Source organism: Chaetodon auriga, chromosome 15 (assembly GCF_051107435.1).
Source record: "Chaetodon auriga isolate fChaAug3 chromosome 15, fChaAug3.hap1, whole genome shotgun sequence".
Lineage (NCBI taxonomy): Eukaryota > Metazoa > Chordata > Actinopteri > Chaetodontiformes > Chaetodontidae > Chaetodon > Chaetodon auriga.
The window spans coordinates 265,001-281,862 of record NC_135088.1 but is presented as its reverse complement, the minus strand read 5'-3'; the positions used below and the strand labels follow the sequence as shown (position 1 = coordinate 281,862).

General features: G+C 39.4%; 1 protein-coding gene across 1 annotated transcript in view; it reads left to right on the top strand.

The window, feature by feature from the left end:
• The first annotated feature begins 1,356 nt into the window (after positions 1–1,356).
• slc13a5a (solute carrier family 13 member 5a) overlaps positions 1,357–16,862 on the top strand; it is a 20,752-nt gene continuing 5,246 nt past the window's right edge. The window contains exons 1-8 of the mRNA XM_076749641.1: positions 1,357–1,580; positions 10,364–10,492; positions 10,728–10,864; positions 11,808–12,040; positions 12,183–12,353; positions 12,484–12,667; positions 13,438–13,560; positions 13,785–13,997. Coding sequence (XP_076605756.1) covers positions 1,467–1,580; positions 10,364–10,492; positions 10,728–10,864; positions 11,808–12,040; positions 12,183–12,353; positions 12,484–12,667; positions 13,438–13,560; positions 13,785–13,997 — 1,304 coding nt within the window. The 5' untranslated portion in view covers positions 1,357–1,466. The remainder of the gene's footprint in view (positions 1,581–10,363; positions 10,493–10,727; positions 10,865–11,807; positions 12,041–12,182; positions 12,354–12,483; positions 12,668–13,437; positions 13,561–13,784; positions 13,998–16,862) is intronic.

Sequence of the window (16,862 nt, the reverse complement as noted above, 5' to 3'; positions counted from 1 at the left end):
CCACACTTATCACTGAAATGTTAGCTAAAGAAATAAAGTACTTACCTTCACTCTCAGAGTCAGAGAGGAGAAAGATTCAACTGAACAGCTCGATCAGAAATCATTTGCTTTTTGGTGTGAAAATAATCAACTGGATGTGATACAGAATGGAAATATATTTGGCACTGACTGTAGTTTGTAATGTTGGGTGATAATATAACAAGTTTCCTGAGTCTCTCAGTATTTTCATTTTTCATTGACAGTTCGTAGTTTATCTTTCTATGTTCTATGCTTGCATTGGAACCAGTGCCCTGTGCTTCCATTACTTTCTATTATTATTATTATTGTTGTTCTTGTTCTTGTTCTTGTTGTTACATTAATTATATCTATTTTATTCAATTTTATTTGAGTCTGTTTACATATTTTATTATACTACATATCTAGATTAACTTCTATATACAAGTATTAATTTCACTGTGTATATCAAGCAGCTTTGGCACAAATATTTCCTTTGAGATGAATAAAGTTATATCTTATTTTGTACTTTTTTCATTTTGTGTCAAGTTTTTGAAATTTTCTTAAGTTGAAATATGCTCTTCAAGCTTTTTTTGTCTTGTTAAAATGTCCCAAAACACTGATTATTAGATCCAGGTGAATGTATGCAGTTGTCTGGTCCAATGGGTATTACTTTTTATTTGACATATAAAAATGGGTCATTAGTTTGTTGATATTAGATCTAATTTTAGACCCGGCAGAGGATAAATCAGTTATTCATACAGGTGCATTATTGTTATTAATTCATTATTAATATTGTTGTTCTAAAGCAGATATTGTTAGATTTGGTGAAGAGAAGACTGTGGCTTCTTAAAGACTTAAAAATCAAAATCAGAATTCTGGATGTGGACTTCAACACCAAGAATTGATATGCACTCATGAAATGATCATTTCTGATCATAAAACCTAAAATTACTTGAATGTCTTCCTACAAAGCAAGTAGTAACTCAGTGCTTCAGGTTTATGGTTGCAGTTTGGAATATTCATAATCATCATCTCACAGTTGACATTTCTGCCTCAGTACAAACTGTGAACTTCAACTATCTTCCTGCAGATAAAAAGCGAGTTCAGTCCGACACATACAGGAGATCCAATTTCCTCTTCTGTGTTTACTCTGCAGAGAGTTTAGGCAAGTCTACAGGGACACTGTGTGTGTGTGTGTGTGTGTGTGTGTGTGTGTGTGTGTGTGTGTGTGGTAACTCGCATTAAGTTAATATTTATTTTGTCGACTGTGAAATGCATCACAAATGTGAGAGGGGGGGGGAGAGAGAGAGAGAGAGAGAGAGAGAGAGAGAGAGAGAAATAGGGCTGCAGGCAGACTGGGAGTAGTTAGGAGAGAGAACAGTCTTCAATACGGTTGTTCTCTGACAGCCAGTTAGACTTACTCATCATCATCATTTTCTTGTTCATCTTCTTCTTCACCATCATCAACCATGTCGGTTCTTCCTCTGCGAGTGAAAATGCTGCAGCAGGTCTGGAGGTTGAAGGGCATCGTCGTCCTCGTCTGCAGCCCTTTCATCCTGCTGCCGCTCGCTGTCAGCACCACGGTGAGACCAGTTCACTGACCAGTTTACTAACCAGACCTCGGACCAGAAATGACCACCTCAATTTACCTGGTTAAAAAAATCTGGCCATTTCAATTTACCAGTTTACTGAGCAATAACCACTCTAAATAACCAGCTGACTGAGCACTGGCCATTTCAGTGTCCACCAGTTGAAGTTGAACAGTTTGCTTAATACTATCCAGTTTAAATGGCCAGTTTGCTAAACAACAGCCAGTTAAGGTTGCCAGTTTAAAGAGCTCTCACCAGTTTAAATAACCAGTTTACTTAACACTGACCAGTTCAAGCTACCAGTTTACTGAGTACTAATCAGTCTGACTATTACGTTTTCAGAACAATAAGCAGTTGTGATCGTAGACCATTTATTGTAACAGTTACAGTCTGTTGACCAGACTACTTACCAGTTTAAATAAGCAGTTTGGTGAACAATAATCAGTTAATGTTAACAGTTTACTGACCACTAAGTGAAGTTGCCTGTTTAAAGAACTCTTACCAGTATAAATAACCTGTTTACTCAGCACAGACCAGTTTAACTGACCAGTGTAGGAACAAGTTAGTTTAGGTACAAAGTACAAAATAGTAGTACAAAATTTTAGTGTAGGAGATCCCACAGTGGCCGCAAAACTCTGAAAAACATGAAAGAAGCTCTCTCAAGTCGGTGTTTGGTTTGTCTGTTCTGGGCTACTGTAGAAACATGGCGGCGCAACATGGCTGACTCCATGAAGAAGGACCCACTCTCTCTATAGATATATAGGTTCTAAGGTAACAAAAACACTGTCATTCTAGTTTTCAGGTGATTATACATGAATGAAAGCATACTTTCTGCCAGCAGCTCTCCATCCGACACACCAAACCTTTAAAATCAGAATCAGAATCGGCTTTATTGGCCGAGTACGTGTGCACACACGGGATTTGATTGGTTTAAACACCCAAAGTAAAAGAGGTCACTATATGCTGGCCCATTTCAGAATAACACACACACACACACACACACACACACACACACATTTTATATATATATGTGAATTATTAATAATATTATTATTATTGATTACAATTTTTATGCATTCATGTGAATGTGGAGCTAATTTAACTTTAATTACTTTATATACTAGTACATGTAGTTTTATCTATACACATTCATTGAAATGTCTTAGTTAAATATATTTCATATTTATAAGGTGAATCTGAAATAACCTGCAACTAAGAACAGCAGCACAATAGTAAAGTGCAAATTTAAAGTAGAACAAAATAGAAATACTCAAGTGAAGTACAAGTGCCTCAAAGTTGTACCGAAGCATAGTACATGACTAAATGGACTTAGTTACATTTTGCCACTGACATTGTGTGAGCAGTCAGATTAACCAGTTTACTTCTAACTCCTCAGTGAAACTGGTCTGCTGGTTTGTTAGACTGATCAGACTAACAAATCTGAGCTTCTGATTCTTCCTCATTTTCCTCCTGTTGTTTGGATGGTTGAGTTCAGAGTTTTCTGTCACTGATTGACAAACAGAGTGCAGATGGTTTAAAAGTTCAGTCATAAGTTACTGAGAAGTTGTTTGGAAAAGAAAATATCACAACATTGAACACATCACAGTCCAGAGTGACTTTAATCTCCATTTTCACTTCCTGACACACAGTAGAAGTACTCACATCTGTTCTACACTGTAGAAATACTCTGTTAGAAGTAAAATCCCTGCAAGTCCTGCAATCAAAACTTTACTTCAGGAAAAGAACAAAGTATTTGCATCAAAAGACGCAAAGTACCACATGTGAAAGTGCTCGTCATGTAGAATGGTCCTATTGAGAATAATATAAATAATATTATTGGATAATACTATTAATTTTATATACTGATGGGTAGTTTAATCTATAACAACACATCATAATTGAAGTAAATGTAGTGGTGTTAGAAGTTGAAAGAAACTTGAAAAATGCAAATACTTAAATAAATACTTAAAAGTACCTCAAAAATCATTCATTCATTCATTCAGCTTTAATTATATAGCACATTTCATATGACAAGTGTAAACTCAATGTGCTTCAAGATACATAAGTAACATAGATAATAAAGTATTACATATAAAAACAAGCAGAACAACATAGATAAAAAGAACATGATAAAAACAAACAGGATAAGAAGGTATTATTATTATTATCATTATTCTAAGAAGGGAGATAATAACAATAATAATACCAATTACCAAAAAAATAAAATAAAATGTACACTTAAAACCTAACTAAAAGCTTGCGAAGAAAAGAGAACACTGTTGTGGCAGACCGTAGTTCATGTGGAAGAGAATTCAGAGAGTTGGACCATAATGACTGAAAGCACCATGAGCTGATGTAGAATTGATTTTAGGTATGAGGAGACCTTTATGTGATGATCTAAGTGATCTCTCTGGTGTGTACTCAGTGAGCATGTCAACAACACAGGAAGGAGCCAGACCATTGAGACATTTAAAAACATTAAGAAGTAGGGATGAGCGAGGACACCACTATCTGCATCTGTATCCCCATCTGTACTCGGAGTGGGCGGGGCCTAATGGAAATGGGTGGGGCTTAAATGGGTACATTATTTCAAGTCTGAAATTGATATCCAATAAAAATATTAATATAGGCTACTTTGCGTGTTCAGCTATATGTGTGTATGTGTGTAAGTGGTCTGTAAGACTGTTTATTTTTTAATGATCTGTGTGATTCATGCAAACATCCAGTGATGCAAACAGGGAAATAATATGTCAGCCTTGTTCACTGTATTCTTCTCAAAAGCACCGCGTTCAGTACGAGCAAAGTTCTCCAACTGACTTTATATCAGCAGCCAAACTAAGAGCAAGCAGACGGTAAAAAAAAACAAAAAAAAAAAACAACTGGAGGCAGTGACCGACGCGACACGAGCCGTTTTCAGCCACCGAGTACGTTACGAAACAAGTTCACCAAGTAACTTCAAATATCACACAAACCGAAATAGAGGCGAGCTGAAGAAAACCTAAGGAGCACTGAAGAGAGCAACGTGAGCTACAGACGTGTCTGTGTAGGGAGGGGCGGGCGCTGTGTGTGACTAGCCAATCACAGAGCGTGAAGACAGTCAGTTACCCAATGAGGATTCTCCTTCAGCACGAGCACGGATAGTGACGAGCTTTACTCGTATCATGTTCGTACTAATCAAAAATGCTTTATCTGTAACAGATACTCGTCTGAAAAAAGTACGGTGGCCGGGAAGTGCAAACCAACATTACAAACTGTGAGACAAAATTACGTTTTGGAAAACATTTTTACATATCATAAAACAACATTACATTACCATAACACATTTACAATTCCCGAAACAAATTTACATTTCAGAAAACAAATTAACAAATACAATCTACCGGAAAGGGAACGTCCCAAATACCGGGTTGACCCGGAAGTGATAACGGAAGCGGGTCAATTCAAGTTGTTGACATTTTCAATGGACGGAGATGGACAGAGACCGAAGGCCTTTCTCAATATGCGTTCTTCTCTGTACTTGTGTTCTTGTGTACTTGAGAAACGTCATCAGTCTGAGCCCAAGTACTGTTCCAATTAAAAAGTCTGCATCTCATCTATTGCAGAATGACCATCCTGCGTCCTCCCGTCCTGGAGAGACTGTACTCCCAGGTCGAACTTGCTAAGTCCGAACTGTCAAGTTCGTAAGTCCGAACTTGGCGTACTTGGTATTGAGAAACGACCCGAGTCATGTTTTGCCCGTTTTGTGGACAACATATGAGCCGATTAACGCGGTTTTGTTTTTCGTGTGGTCGGTCGTTACAGTGTTTAAGAGGCATGGACCAGACCGGCGGACCAGATATGTTAGAGCAGTGCATACAGTACACGAAAAACAAAACCGTGTTAATTGGCTCATGTGTTTGCCACAAAACAGGCAAAACATGACTCGGTCTCTGTCCATCTCCGTCTATTGAAAACATCAACAAATCGAACTGACCCGCTCCCGTTATCACTTCCGGGTCAACCCCGTATTTGGGACGTTCCCTTTCCGGTAGATTGTATTTGTTAATTTGTTTTCTGAAATGTAAATTTGTTTCGCCACTTGTAAATTTGTCTCGGCACTTGTAAATGTGTTTCACGTCTTGTTAATTTGTTTTCCAAAATGTAAATTTGTTTCGCCACTTGTAAATTTGTCTCGGCACTTGTAAATGTGTTTCACGTCTTGTTAATTTGTTTTCCAAAATGTTAAATTGTCTCAGATTTTGTGATGTTGGTTTGCACCTCCCGGCCACCGTAAAAAAGTATCCGGCTCAATCCTAATAAGAAGTATTTTAAAATCAACTCTTTGTTTTCCTGGGAGCCAGTGAAGAGGAGATGAAATAGGAGTTATGTGATCAGACCTTTTCGTTTTTGTTAAAACTCTCACTGCTGCATTTTGAATAAGCTGGAGTTTATTTAATGTCTGCCTTGTCAGTCCAGCAAAAAGTGAATTACAGTAGTCCAGCCTTCTGGAAATAAAAGCGTGAACCAGCTTTTCAGAGCCTGACTGAGACAAGAAGGATCTAATTATTGATATATTTCTGAGGTGATAAAAGGCAGTATTGGAAATATTAGAGATGTGCTTCTGGAAGTTAAGATCAGCAAATTACACCCAAGTTCTTGACATGATCACATGGTTTTACAGACAGAGGAGTTAAAGATTTATTTTCATTCCACAAAGCCTTTGGTCCAACTAACAGAATCTCTGTTTTCATGATTGAGATCATGATTACGCTGTAAAAAATTCTTCGCCATCCAAAATCTGATATCTGTGATGCACTGGATGAGGTCGTTTACTGGGCTAAGGTTATCAGTATCGGCATACGATTGATATGAAATATTATATTGTTGTATTATGGACCCAAGCAGAAGCATGTACAAGTTAAAAAACAAAGGACCTAGAATTGACGCCTGAGGGACTCCGTGTGGAATGCCGACCTCACCAGATTTACAATTACTAATGGACACAGAGAATGATCTTCCTGTGAGATATGAAGAAAACCACTATAAAATGGCGCCTTTAAGGCCAAGACAGTTTTCAAGGCACTAAAGAAGAATGGCATGGTCCACAGTGTCGAATGCTGCACTGAGGTCGAGGAGTACCAAAACTTTATATTGGTCTGTAATTCTCAAACACAAGTGGGTTAAGATTATTCTTTAAACAGTGGTGTTACAATAACATGTTTGAGACATGAAGGGAAGAATGCAGAGAAGCATTAACCATCTCAAAGACATCTTCTACCAAACAGCTAAATACATTTTTGAATAACTTAGTAGACATTGGGTCAAGAGCACATGTTGCAGAGCTGAGCTGCTGCAGCACATGTTGTGGCTCATTAGACTCAATCAGAGCAAAGTTGGAAAGAGTGCTGGCAGTATGACACTGAATGGAAGAGGAGAGGTCACACCCACCAGCAGAGGAAGCCACAATTACATTTCTATTAATGGAAATTCTAGATTTAAAGTATGTGGCAAATTCATTACATTTCTCTAAGGAGTGGAGCTCAGCAAGGATTGGTCTACGCGGATTAACCAATTTATCAGTTGTGCCAAACATCACTTTAGAATTGTTTGAATTTTCAGAAATTATTTGGGAAAAATACAGTTGTCTGGATTTTTCATTTCTTTGTTGTATTCACAGAGCAGGTCCTTATACATAATATAATCAACCTGCAGTTTGGTCTTGCGCCATCTGCGCTCAATTCTGCTGCTTGAAGTGTTAGAGGGGGACACAGAGGTCTGGACTGAGTCTTGCCGTAGTGCATTTCAGGATGAGAATGCTATAAAGTTTATAAAATTTGTGGTCCGCTGTTTTGTGCCCTTTTTGTTGGGGTGTACACCATCTGCTCGGTACAGGCTTGAGTTAGTCCAAAAGTAATCAAAGTTAGAGATAATGTCATATCCTGCAGCAGAGCAGAAGTTTTTTAACCGGTGATGTAGCCTGAAAAGTCGACTGAAACGTTCATGGCTTTTGGAGGGAGTTGGAATGGGGCCAGACATCACACAATGTTTTCCCATACTCTCAATTGTATAGCACTGAGACTCGAGGTCTGTATGCAATTTGCTGGAATTTCTCATCATGACATCATTCGTTCCCACGTGCGTTAAAGCAATGTTAACAGTGGGGTGTAGGTCAATGATAGTCGGAATGAGTTCAATTAAGTCGACTACCTTGCCACCGGAGAGACAGTAAATACCAAATACCTATTGACAGAATCAACTACAATCAAAATCTCCGGATTGCTGCTTCCACACTGCTGTTGTAGACGGCTAGCTTTGGTGGAATCTGACGGGCCGCGCTAGCCAGGTTAGCCAGGTTAGCCGTTAGGCGTGAAATTGAACTTAAGTTCAGTACTTGAGTACATATACTTAGTTACATTCCATAACTGGTGATTTAAAAAGTATAAAAGAACATTAGAGCTGCAGTTCCTGTTCATAAAAGGCTCCCGTAACTTTTCCCAGAAATCCACACTTCATAGATTCATCTTCACAGCAGGTGTGTGTGTGTGTGTGTGTGTGTGTGTGTGTCTGAATAACTCTTAGGTAACTCTATAGGTGTCTTTGTCTGTACGTGAATGAAAGTTAAGATAAATAGAGACAGTGTGTTTAGACAGACTCATCTTTTGTCATCAGCTCAGCAGGCTCCCAGCAGCCTTCATGAAGAAAAAAAATATCTATGCAGCGGGTTGTTTCACTTCATTGTTTTACTGTCCTCCCTCTGTTCTCACATGCAGCTTCACACATGCTTTATATAAAACAAAGTACTTTGGAGGAAGCGTCTCTGGATGATGTCCAGTGGTGGAAGAAGTATTCAGATCCTTTGCTTAAGTTAAAAGCACTAATACCACAGTGTGAAAATACTTCAAGTAAAAGTCCTGCATTCAAAACCTTACTTAGGTCAAAGTATGTAAGTATTATCAGTGACACGTACTTTAATATGGAAAGTAAAAGTACTTAGTTCCCTGTCAGTGTTCCATTGATATATCTGACGTTTTTGGATTAATATTACTGCTGAATTAATGTGTGTGCTGCATTTTACTGCTGTAGATGTTTATAGTTTTCATGTTAACTACTTTATAGACTGTTGGCTGGTTTAATCTACAGCAATGCTTTATATTCTATGTTTGAAACATCACTGTACTGTGAGAACCACGTATCTCCAAAAAGTCCACTTTTCATGAGCTCAGAAACGGCCTGTTTTCAGCTTTGTGATGATGCATTTTACAAATACAAGAGGCTTTTTCAAATAGTTTAAGAAGAAAGCAACACTTCATCCTTCAGTTTATCACAAACATTGAAAGGTAACTAGTAACTAAAGCTGTCAGACAAATGTAGTGGAGGAAAAAGTGCAATCTTTACCTCTAAGATGTAGTGGAGTATTGGATGCAGGACTTTTCCCTGTAAGAGAGTATTTTTATACTGTGGTATCATTACTTTTGCTTAAAGTTGCTGTGAATCAGACCTTGATGACAATGTGAATATGAAAGATTAAGAATAAATATAGAAATGGTCAATCTTCTTGCCGATGGTCTCGTTTGCTAAATCTCCTTGTTGTACCTTTAAGTAATTAGTAAGACGTGAAATGGTTTGGAGGGTTTGTTTACATGTAGAGGTCCAGCACACACAGATGCTTCAGCTCTTTTTTACAGTCTACCTCAGTGAGCCTTGTTGGTTATGAGAACCTTCACTCTTTGTCATCTCAGCTGGATTCTGGAGTCCAGCAGGTGAATGAGCTGTCAGGTGACCAGGCTGGTTGTAAATCCTCGTGCACACAGTTGACAGACAGTGACATTTAAGCTCAGAGCTCACAGCACGAGGTTGTGTCAGCACCTCTCCCACTTTCTACAAAAACAGCTTTTGTTTCTGCACTTTCATAGATTACACAACAACACCGTGGTTGGACTACAGATGAGACAGAGAGTCTTTATCTTTCCAAAGTCTCAGACTGACTCACACCATGAAAGAACTTGAAAGAAGAATGCTGATGTCAGAGCCCCTTCAAACTTTAATAAATTCCTCCCACTCCTTTCATATTCAGATTTAAGTGGGACTGTGATTAAATCAGCAACTTTAAGGGTTAAAACAGCTGAATCACATCAGAAACTCCCAAATGTTATTTTTGTCTGCTCTCACACTTAAGATTAAATGTTTAATAACTTAATTTATGGTCAGTTTAAGCAGTGTTGTGTGGATTTTATGGGATGATTGAGGTATTTTTTAGGAGTTTTTTTAATCTGTCCATGACTGTGTTACATTTATTTACCACCTAAAAACTGTTGTATCACTGATGTGTACATGCAGACTTGCTGCTAAATGCCTTTAATGTGTTCTGCTTTTTGGGATGTTTGGTACTAATTGTTATTATTGTTATTATCATGCTTACTATATATTTTAAATCTAAGAAAATGGCATGTAAGTTTTTTCACTATTTTCTGAGATTTTATAGACCAAACATTTAAGCTTTTTACACACAAAACATATGAAGAGTTTATAAAATCTGATGTGTTAGTGAAAACACATCAGATTAGCTGATTGGAAGAGTATGTTTGTATTTTTAAGAATTTTGAGGTTCTATATATAATATAACAGTCACAGAGGACATTTTTAGTACCAGTTCAGGTTTTCTTCACCATTTTTACCCAAGATTAGAAGGATGAGGTGTAGTGGAATCAGGAGCCTATAATTCATAAAGTGTCGTGTGTGTGTGTGTGTGTGTGTGTGTGTGTGTGTGTGCGTGTGTGCGTGTGCATGCGGGTGTGTAGGAGGCGGCCTGTGCTTACGTCATAGCCCTCATGGCGGTATATTGGTGCACTGAGGTGTTGCCCCTGCCAGTGACAGCGCTGCTGCCGACCATCCTGTTCCCTGTCCTCGGCATCATGGAGTCCAGAGCCGTAAGACTGGACACACACACACTCACTGTACTACAGCTGGTACTACAGCCACGCAGTATGATACAGTCTTTGTATTACTAACACTGTAGATATAGTGTGTATGTATTACATTAGGTGGATAAAGGTTCTATTCTATGGTTCTGGACATGAAATAGATTAGTGAAAATATAACTGCCAAAACAGAACTGAAGTGTTGATATTATTTGTTCTGTACACTGTTTTTCTTGTGGCTCAGGTGTGTATGCAGTACCTGAAGGACACCAACATGCTGTTTGTGGGGGGGCTGATGGTGGCCGTGGCCGTGGAGCACTGGAACCTACACAAACGCATCGCGCTCAGAGTACTGCTGCTGCTCGGGGTCAGGCCTGCCCTGTGAGTCACTGGGTCTCCTGCCCTGTACTGTACCATGATCACTGTTTGAGTTGCAAACAGGAATTATGATAAATGTGCCCATAATAAAAGCACACAATGAATGTATTGAAACACACATGTAAGTGTAGAGCTATTGTTTTGACTTTTCAAAACATGAAAAATCCCTGATTTTGAACCATGATGCTCATCAACTTTCCCTCAGTCATGTCTCAGTCAGTCCCTCTGTCTTTGAAATTAATGCTAACATTAGCATTCTGACATTTAGCATTTAATGTTGTGTTTAGCATAGAATGTTCTTCATCTAAGCCTGAGTTATGTGAAAAGCTGACTGGAATCAGTTCTCAAGGGAATTATGCCATGAATGACATGGAGGATAAGTGGAAATTTGTACCTGCTGGTAGTGCTAGGTGAAAAGTCAAGGCACCACCAGAGTAATTAGGATTCATCTTCTGAAGAGTACAATTTTCATGTGTTAGACTGGCAGACCGACAGAGAGACTGCAATCCCAGGAGCCATACTGCTAGTATAACTAAAAGCATGGATACATACAACAGTTAATTACAAAATGTTAATTTTGGGAACATACCAGTAGATTCACCTGTTCTTTCAAGTCTATCTTAACACAACACAACCCATATGTACACAGTTGTTGGTCACTGTAAGAATTTCTCGTGTCTGTTGTGGCTGTGTGGGCCTCTTCTAATATGATTATACTGAATATGATGGAGGACAAAATCCACAGTCCTCGCTCTGTGTAAAAATGATTTCTAAAGCTCAATCAAAGCTAATATGAGGCTTCAAACTTACAGTCTTTGCAGGACTAAATTTCTTTACTGTTTCCCCAGACTTATGTCGAGGTTCATTTGCCACACTGGTTGACTCTCTGGTCATTTGTTGATGAGGATTCTTGTAGCATCATCACATTTTTGACAACCTCTCCCAGGTTGATGCTGGGCTTCATGGGAGTGACAGCCTTCCTGTCCATGTGGATCAGCAACACGGCCACCACTGCCATGATGGTACCCATTGTCCAGGCCATCCTGGACCAGCTCAACAGTAATGTAGATGCTGAATCCTCCTCCAAGAGCCAGAGAAAGAGTGTTGTTCTACACATGGAACATGAGGAGAAAACCAGCACCATCCCGCAAACTGCTCCTCCAAACCTCCTGGAGAACGGTAAACTGGAGCAGCTTGAATTTATTTCAAAGTGTCTAATAGACCCGCCAATCTGAGCCGAGACCAAATTAAATTGCCATCTATAGTGCCATTTGCCGTTTTTCTTTAGTCTGACATTGAACTTCTGAATGTTTCCTCCCAGGTCTGAATGGGGCAACCTTAACACAAGGCAACTCAGAGAATATGAAGAACCTGCAAGACAACATGTCCCCTGATCAGAAAATGTTGTCAGAGGCTCAGATGGGCAGACAGGAGACTGTCAAACCCATACCACAGGACAAACCTCCATCAGACTGCACCAACAGTGGGCCTGGTGAGTCCACTGAGGAGATTCATTATGGAACCAAAGAAAATTTATCTATCCATCTAAAAACTGATGCATTATTTGGAATATGATCAGAATTCAAGATATGCAAATCAATCCCTTAAAATCTCTATGGTAGTGGTAGTGTCCATGGAGAACATCTACTATCAGATGGAGTTGGAGGAGCTGAGCAATAAGGAGGAGGAGAGCAAGAGGATGAGCAAAGGACTCCTGCTCTGTGTGTGCTACGCTGCTAGCATCGGAGGCATCGCTACTCTGACCGGAACTGGGCCCAACCTGGTTCTGATTGGACAGATGAGCCAGTGAGTGCTAATACACAGACACAGATGGAAATAACTGCTCCACAAACAAACAAAATGACCCACTTGAAACAACACTTGTGTCATGTTTACATCCAAGTCATATTCACAGAATTACAAACATGTGCTTTGTCCAAACACTCACTGCTATAACAGTCAGACAAGCAGTGAGAAACAACAACTGAAAACCAGTGTGTACATGAATTGTGGGTTGTTATTTAGATTTTAATGTTACTCATCAGTGCATATACTGTCATACATAAGGCTGTGTACTTAACCTTTTCTGGTGCTGGTTAATTTCTTTTAGAAACACGGGTAATGGAAAGGTTCATATAGGTCTGTGTATTGTACCAAAAGAAGCCAAAACAACGTTTTTTTTCCCTGCTTTACTGATAGAAAATGTCTGCCTGTACTACTTCTCGGTAGCACTAAAACACGTCGGTCATTGAATGTTTGGTCAGAATCGTAATCTTGTTTACTTATTCTTTGATCAGAAAATTCCCTTCAAAACAAACATTGGACAGTTTTAGAGTATTTGAGTTCTTGTTCAGCTGCTTGACTTAAGGCAACAGTTGACTCATTTTTGTTAACTGTAGAAAAATATATTTATATCTATTAGAAGAAGGTACTGCTATCAACACCCGGCCCTATTCTTACAATGAATTATTTGTGAATTATTTTCTAGCAACAGGAGCAAAGAGGACCTTCAGTTTCTTCACTTCTTATTGTGAAGTTAACATTTTTGTCACTTTCTGTCTGGCTGTTTGTTATAGGCTCTTCCCTCAGAACGGTGACGTGATCAACTTTGCATCCTGGTTTGCGTTCGCCTTCCCCACCATGGTGCTGATGCTGACCCTGGCCTGGTTCTGGTTGCAGTTCCTCTACATCGGCTGCAAGTGAGTCGCTTCATCAAAGCACACAAACCAAACAGTCAGTGTCATTTTCACCTTCCTGCATGTGGCAAGGTAAAGTTACACAGCTGTTACTGATTACTTGTGAAATTTAAGTTTCTTGAACATGATCCCCTCATTTTCACATTGAGATTACATTTCCAAAACTATCCCTCTATACTTGAACGTTCAAATCATTAAATGCACATTTGGATTTTCCTCCATTGCAGCCTGCGGAGGACATGGGGTTGTGGGGCGGCCCAGTCGGAGAAGGAGCGAGCAGCGTACGAAGTGATCAGGGAGGAGCATCGGCGTTTAGGACCAATGAGTTTTGGAGAGGTCAGCGTCATGGCGCTCTTCATCCTCATGGTGTTGCTTTGGTTCACACGAGATCCACGCTTCATGGATGGCTGGGCCACCCACGTCTTTAATGCCAAGGCCGAGTGAGTACTAAAAACATAGTGCACAAGTATGTGTTGTTATTGTCATGTTTTTTATTGTGTCACATACAAATGCCCAGCCTGCATGGACCCGTAAGATATGAAAAAATACTATAATATATTTAATATATGTAATATATTTGTAAGAAAAGGCCTGTAATTGTCTCATACAGACAGTGGTGGAAAAAATACTCAGATCACTTGTAAAAGTATCAATAAATGAGTGTAAAAATACTCAATTACAAGTAAAATTCCTGCATTCAGTCTCCTGCAATTAGGTATCAACAGTAAGTACCGAAGTATTATCAGCCTCATGTAGTAAAAGTATCAGAAGTAAAAGCAGTGTTTGTGCAGTGAAGTGTCTCTTTTGACTGATAAATGATTCATGATAAATGATGTGACATTATTAGATTATTGATACTGATGCATCAATGTTAAAGCAGCATTTTACTGTTGTAGCTGCTCGAGATGGAGGTGGTTTGAACTACTTTATGTTCAGTTAGCTAGTTTAGTTCATTGGTTCCCAACCTACAAGGTGGGCCCCTCCAAAGGGCCACCAATTAAATCAGAGATGTACCTACTGGGGTAGTTTAAGTCAGTAATTACAAAGATAGAAGCGGATATAGAGAAGACTAATCATGGATCCTGGTCATGGTAATCAGGCTGTGGTTCATTCACTCATGGATCAATGCTGAAAAATGAAAAAAGAGACTTTTCATTCACATTCCACTGGTCTGGTATTCTAATATTTCCATTGACGGGACCAAAGATCTGTGGATTTGTTTCCTCTGTGTATAAATATCTACACAGAGTCTATGTGGTGCCCGATTCAATCATTAGAATGAATAATCCTTAAAACTGCTGTCTGGAGTTCTTTAACAGAAACGCTGCCTTGAATAAATCTGTCACATTTCTCTCTGTGTGTGCATGCGTGTTCAGCGCTGGTCCCGCATTAATGTAAAGTGGAAAAAAGTTGGAGTTCAGAGGAATGAGTGACCTCAAACTGCTGTTTAAAGCAGACCTTGCCTCAGGGCAAAATCCCTGAACACACAGGAATCAGAGGTGAAGAACAAACAGAGGAATCGTGTTCTGAGTACAAACTGTAAACTTCAGTGTCACGTCAGCTGAGGGCGTGACCTGTGGTTCTGTGCTGCGCATTATCGCTGCATGAACTGCAACTTCATCCGGCTGCAGGTTACACAGGCTGCCATTTTTTAGATTAATTTAAAGTGAACAGAACTTGCCATGAGTTCTGACCCTTTAAATGTTATTTACAGTAAGTCTTTACACAAGTTATCTCTGAATTTTGACTGAAAATCAAGTTTGGTGTAAATCAGGGGAACCTTTTTCCTTTCAAGGGCCATTTCAATTATTGGAACATCCTTTGAGGGCCATACTAAATTATTGAACACATATATCACACTAGCCTCTGCATTGACTGGACCTTCTTCTCATTGGTGAGTCATCTGATGTCAAATTGTAGTGATGATGATGATGCTACTCGCAGCTGGTTTTCCAGGTGTGAAAAGAACTGCTCACAGTTGCAGGTTGTTGCTTTGCAGTTCAATGATTTCACGTTGTGGGTTGTCAAGCACATCAGCTGATTCCACATTAAAAGGTGTAATAAATATGTTCTGTTCCTTTTATACTTTTCACATCCTGAAATCTCTCACTAAATGCCTGAAGGAGTTTTCACACTCACCAGCGTCAGAGTGGGCTTTTGTTCTTGCAGAGTAGGAAAAAGGCAGTGTTACCTCCTTCCAGTTGCACTTGCCGCAACTTTAGTGAAAAAACTATCTTTTGTCCATTTGTTTTGGAAAGCACAACACTCTGCATCTACTTCTGTTTTCTTGACAGTCACCGTGATGCAGTGATGTCAGCCGCTATGTGCGTGTTGTGTTCAGGGACCACTCAACAAAATAGTCTATTATTTTATGTTATTTTTGATCACTGACAAAAGTAATAGGTTTTTTGTATTTAAGAATTGCCTAGAGGCCTGGATCAAACGTTTTCGTGGGCCATATACACCCTGCAAGCTAGAGGTTTCCCACCCCTCTAACATCTTTTTCATTATTTGGCCAAAAAAGGGAAGCTGGCCCGTGTTTGCAAACATCTCATCCACACTTGGAGACGTTTTTCTGTCACTATTTTTAATGGATGCTGTGAGCTAGCTATGCAGCTATGTGCTATTTCAAAGCCCAAATTAATTCTCCATCTGGCAGAAACAGGTGTCAATGAGCACAACACTAGAGGTGTTTGAGGCACTGAACAAATGAGAGGTGTGGGCAGTGATTCAGACACCTCAAACCACAGTTCACCTGTACAAGATGGTCTGAGGTCAATATCAATCAAACCCACTTCACCCAATCTCAGGCTGTAAAATAACTGGCTAAAAGTTTTAGCTCGTAGAACTGTAGGTCCTGTTCTCACCTGGCTCCGCCCCCCTCACCTATCACCTGCTTTCTTACCCATACAAACTCATTCATAAGCTGCCAGCTGGGTCATACAAGACCAGCAGAGGACGTCATCCATTGATCTGTTTGTCCTGATAGATGTCTTTGTCCTGTTGGCTGTCATGTTTGTTTTTAAATACAAGACAAGAGCACATCAGGTCAACCTTCAGCAGCTATCTGTAAACAAAAAACCCGTCACTCTGTTTCTCAGAAAAGAAAAAAATAAATATTTTCTGTCTCTCCTACTGCTCATAGATATATGAATTTTAGTTTAAAACGTTCAAAAATTGACTAAAATTGTCAACAGAATGTGAAGAAATAAGTTTAGATTGTAGGTCAAAGACGTCTACATATTGTGTTACAGTGATCTACTGAAGTTAGCATGCTAACCAGCTAGCCCTGTCCCATCGTCTCG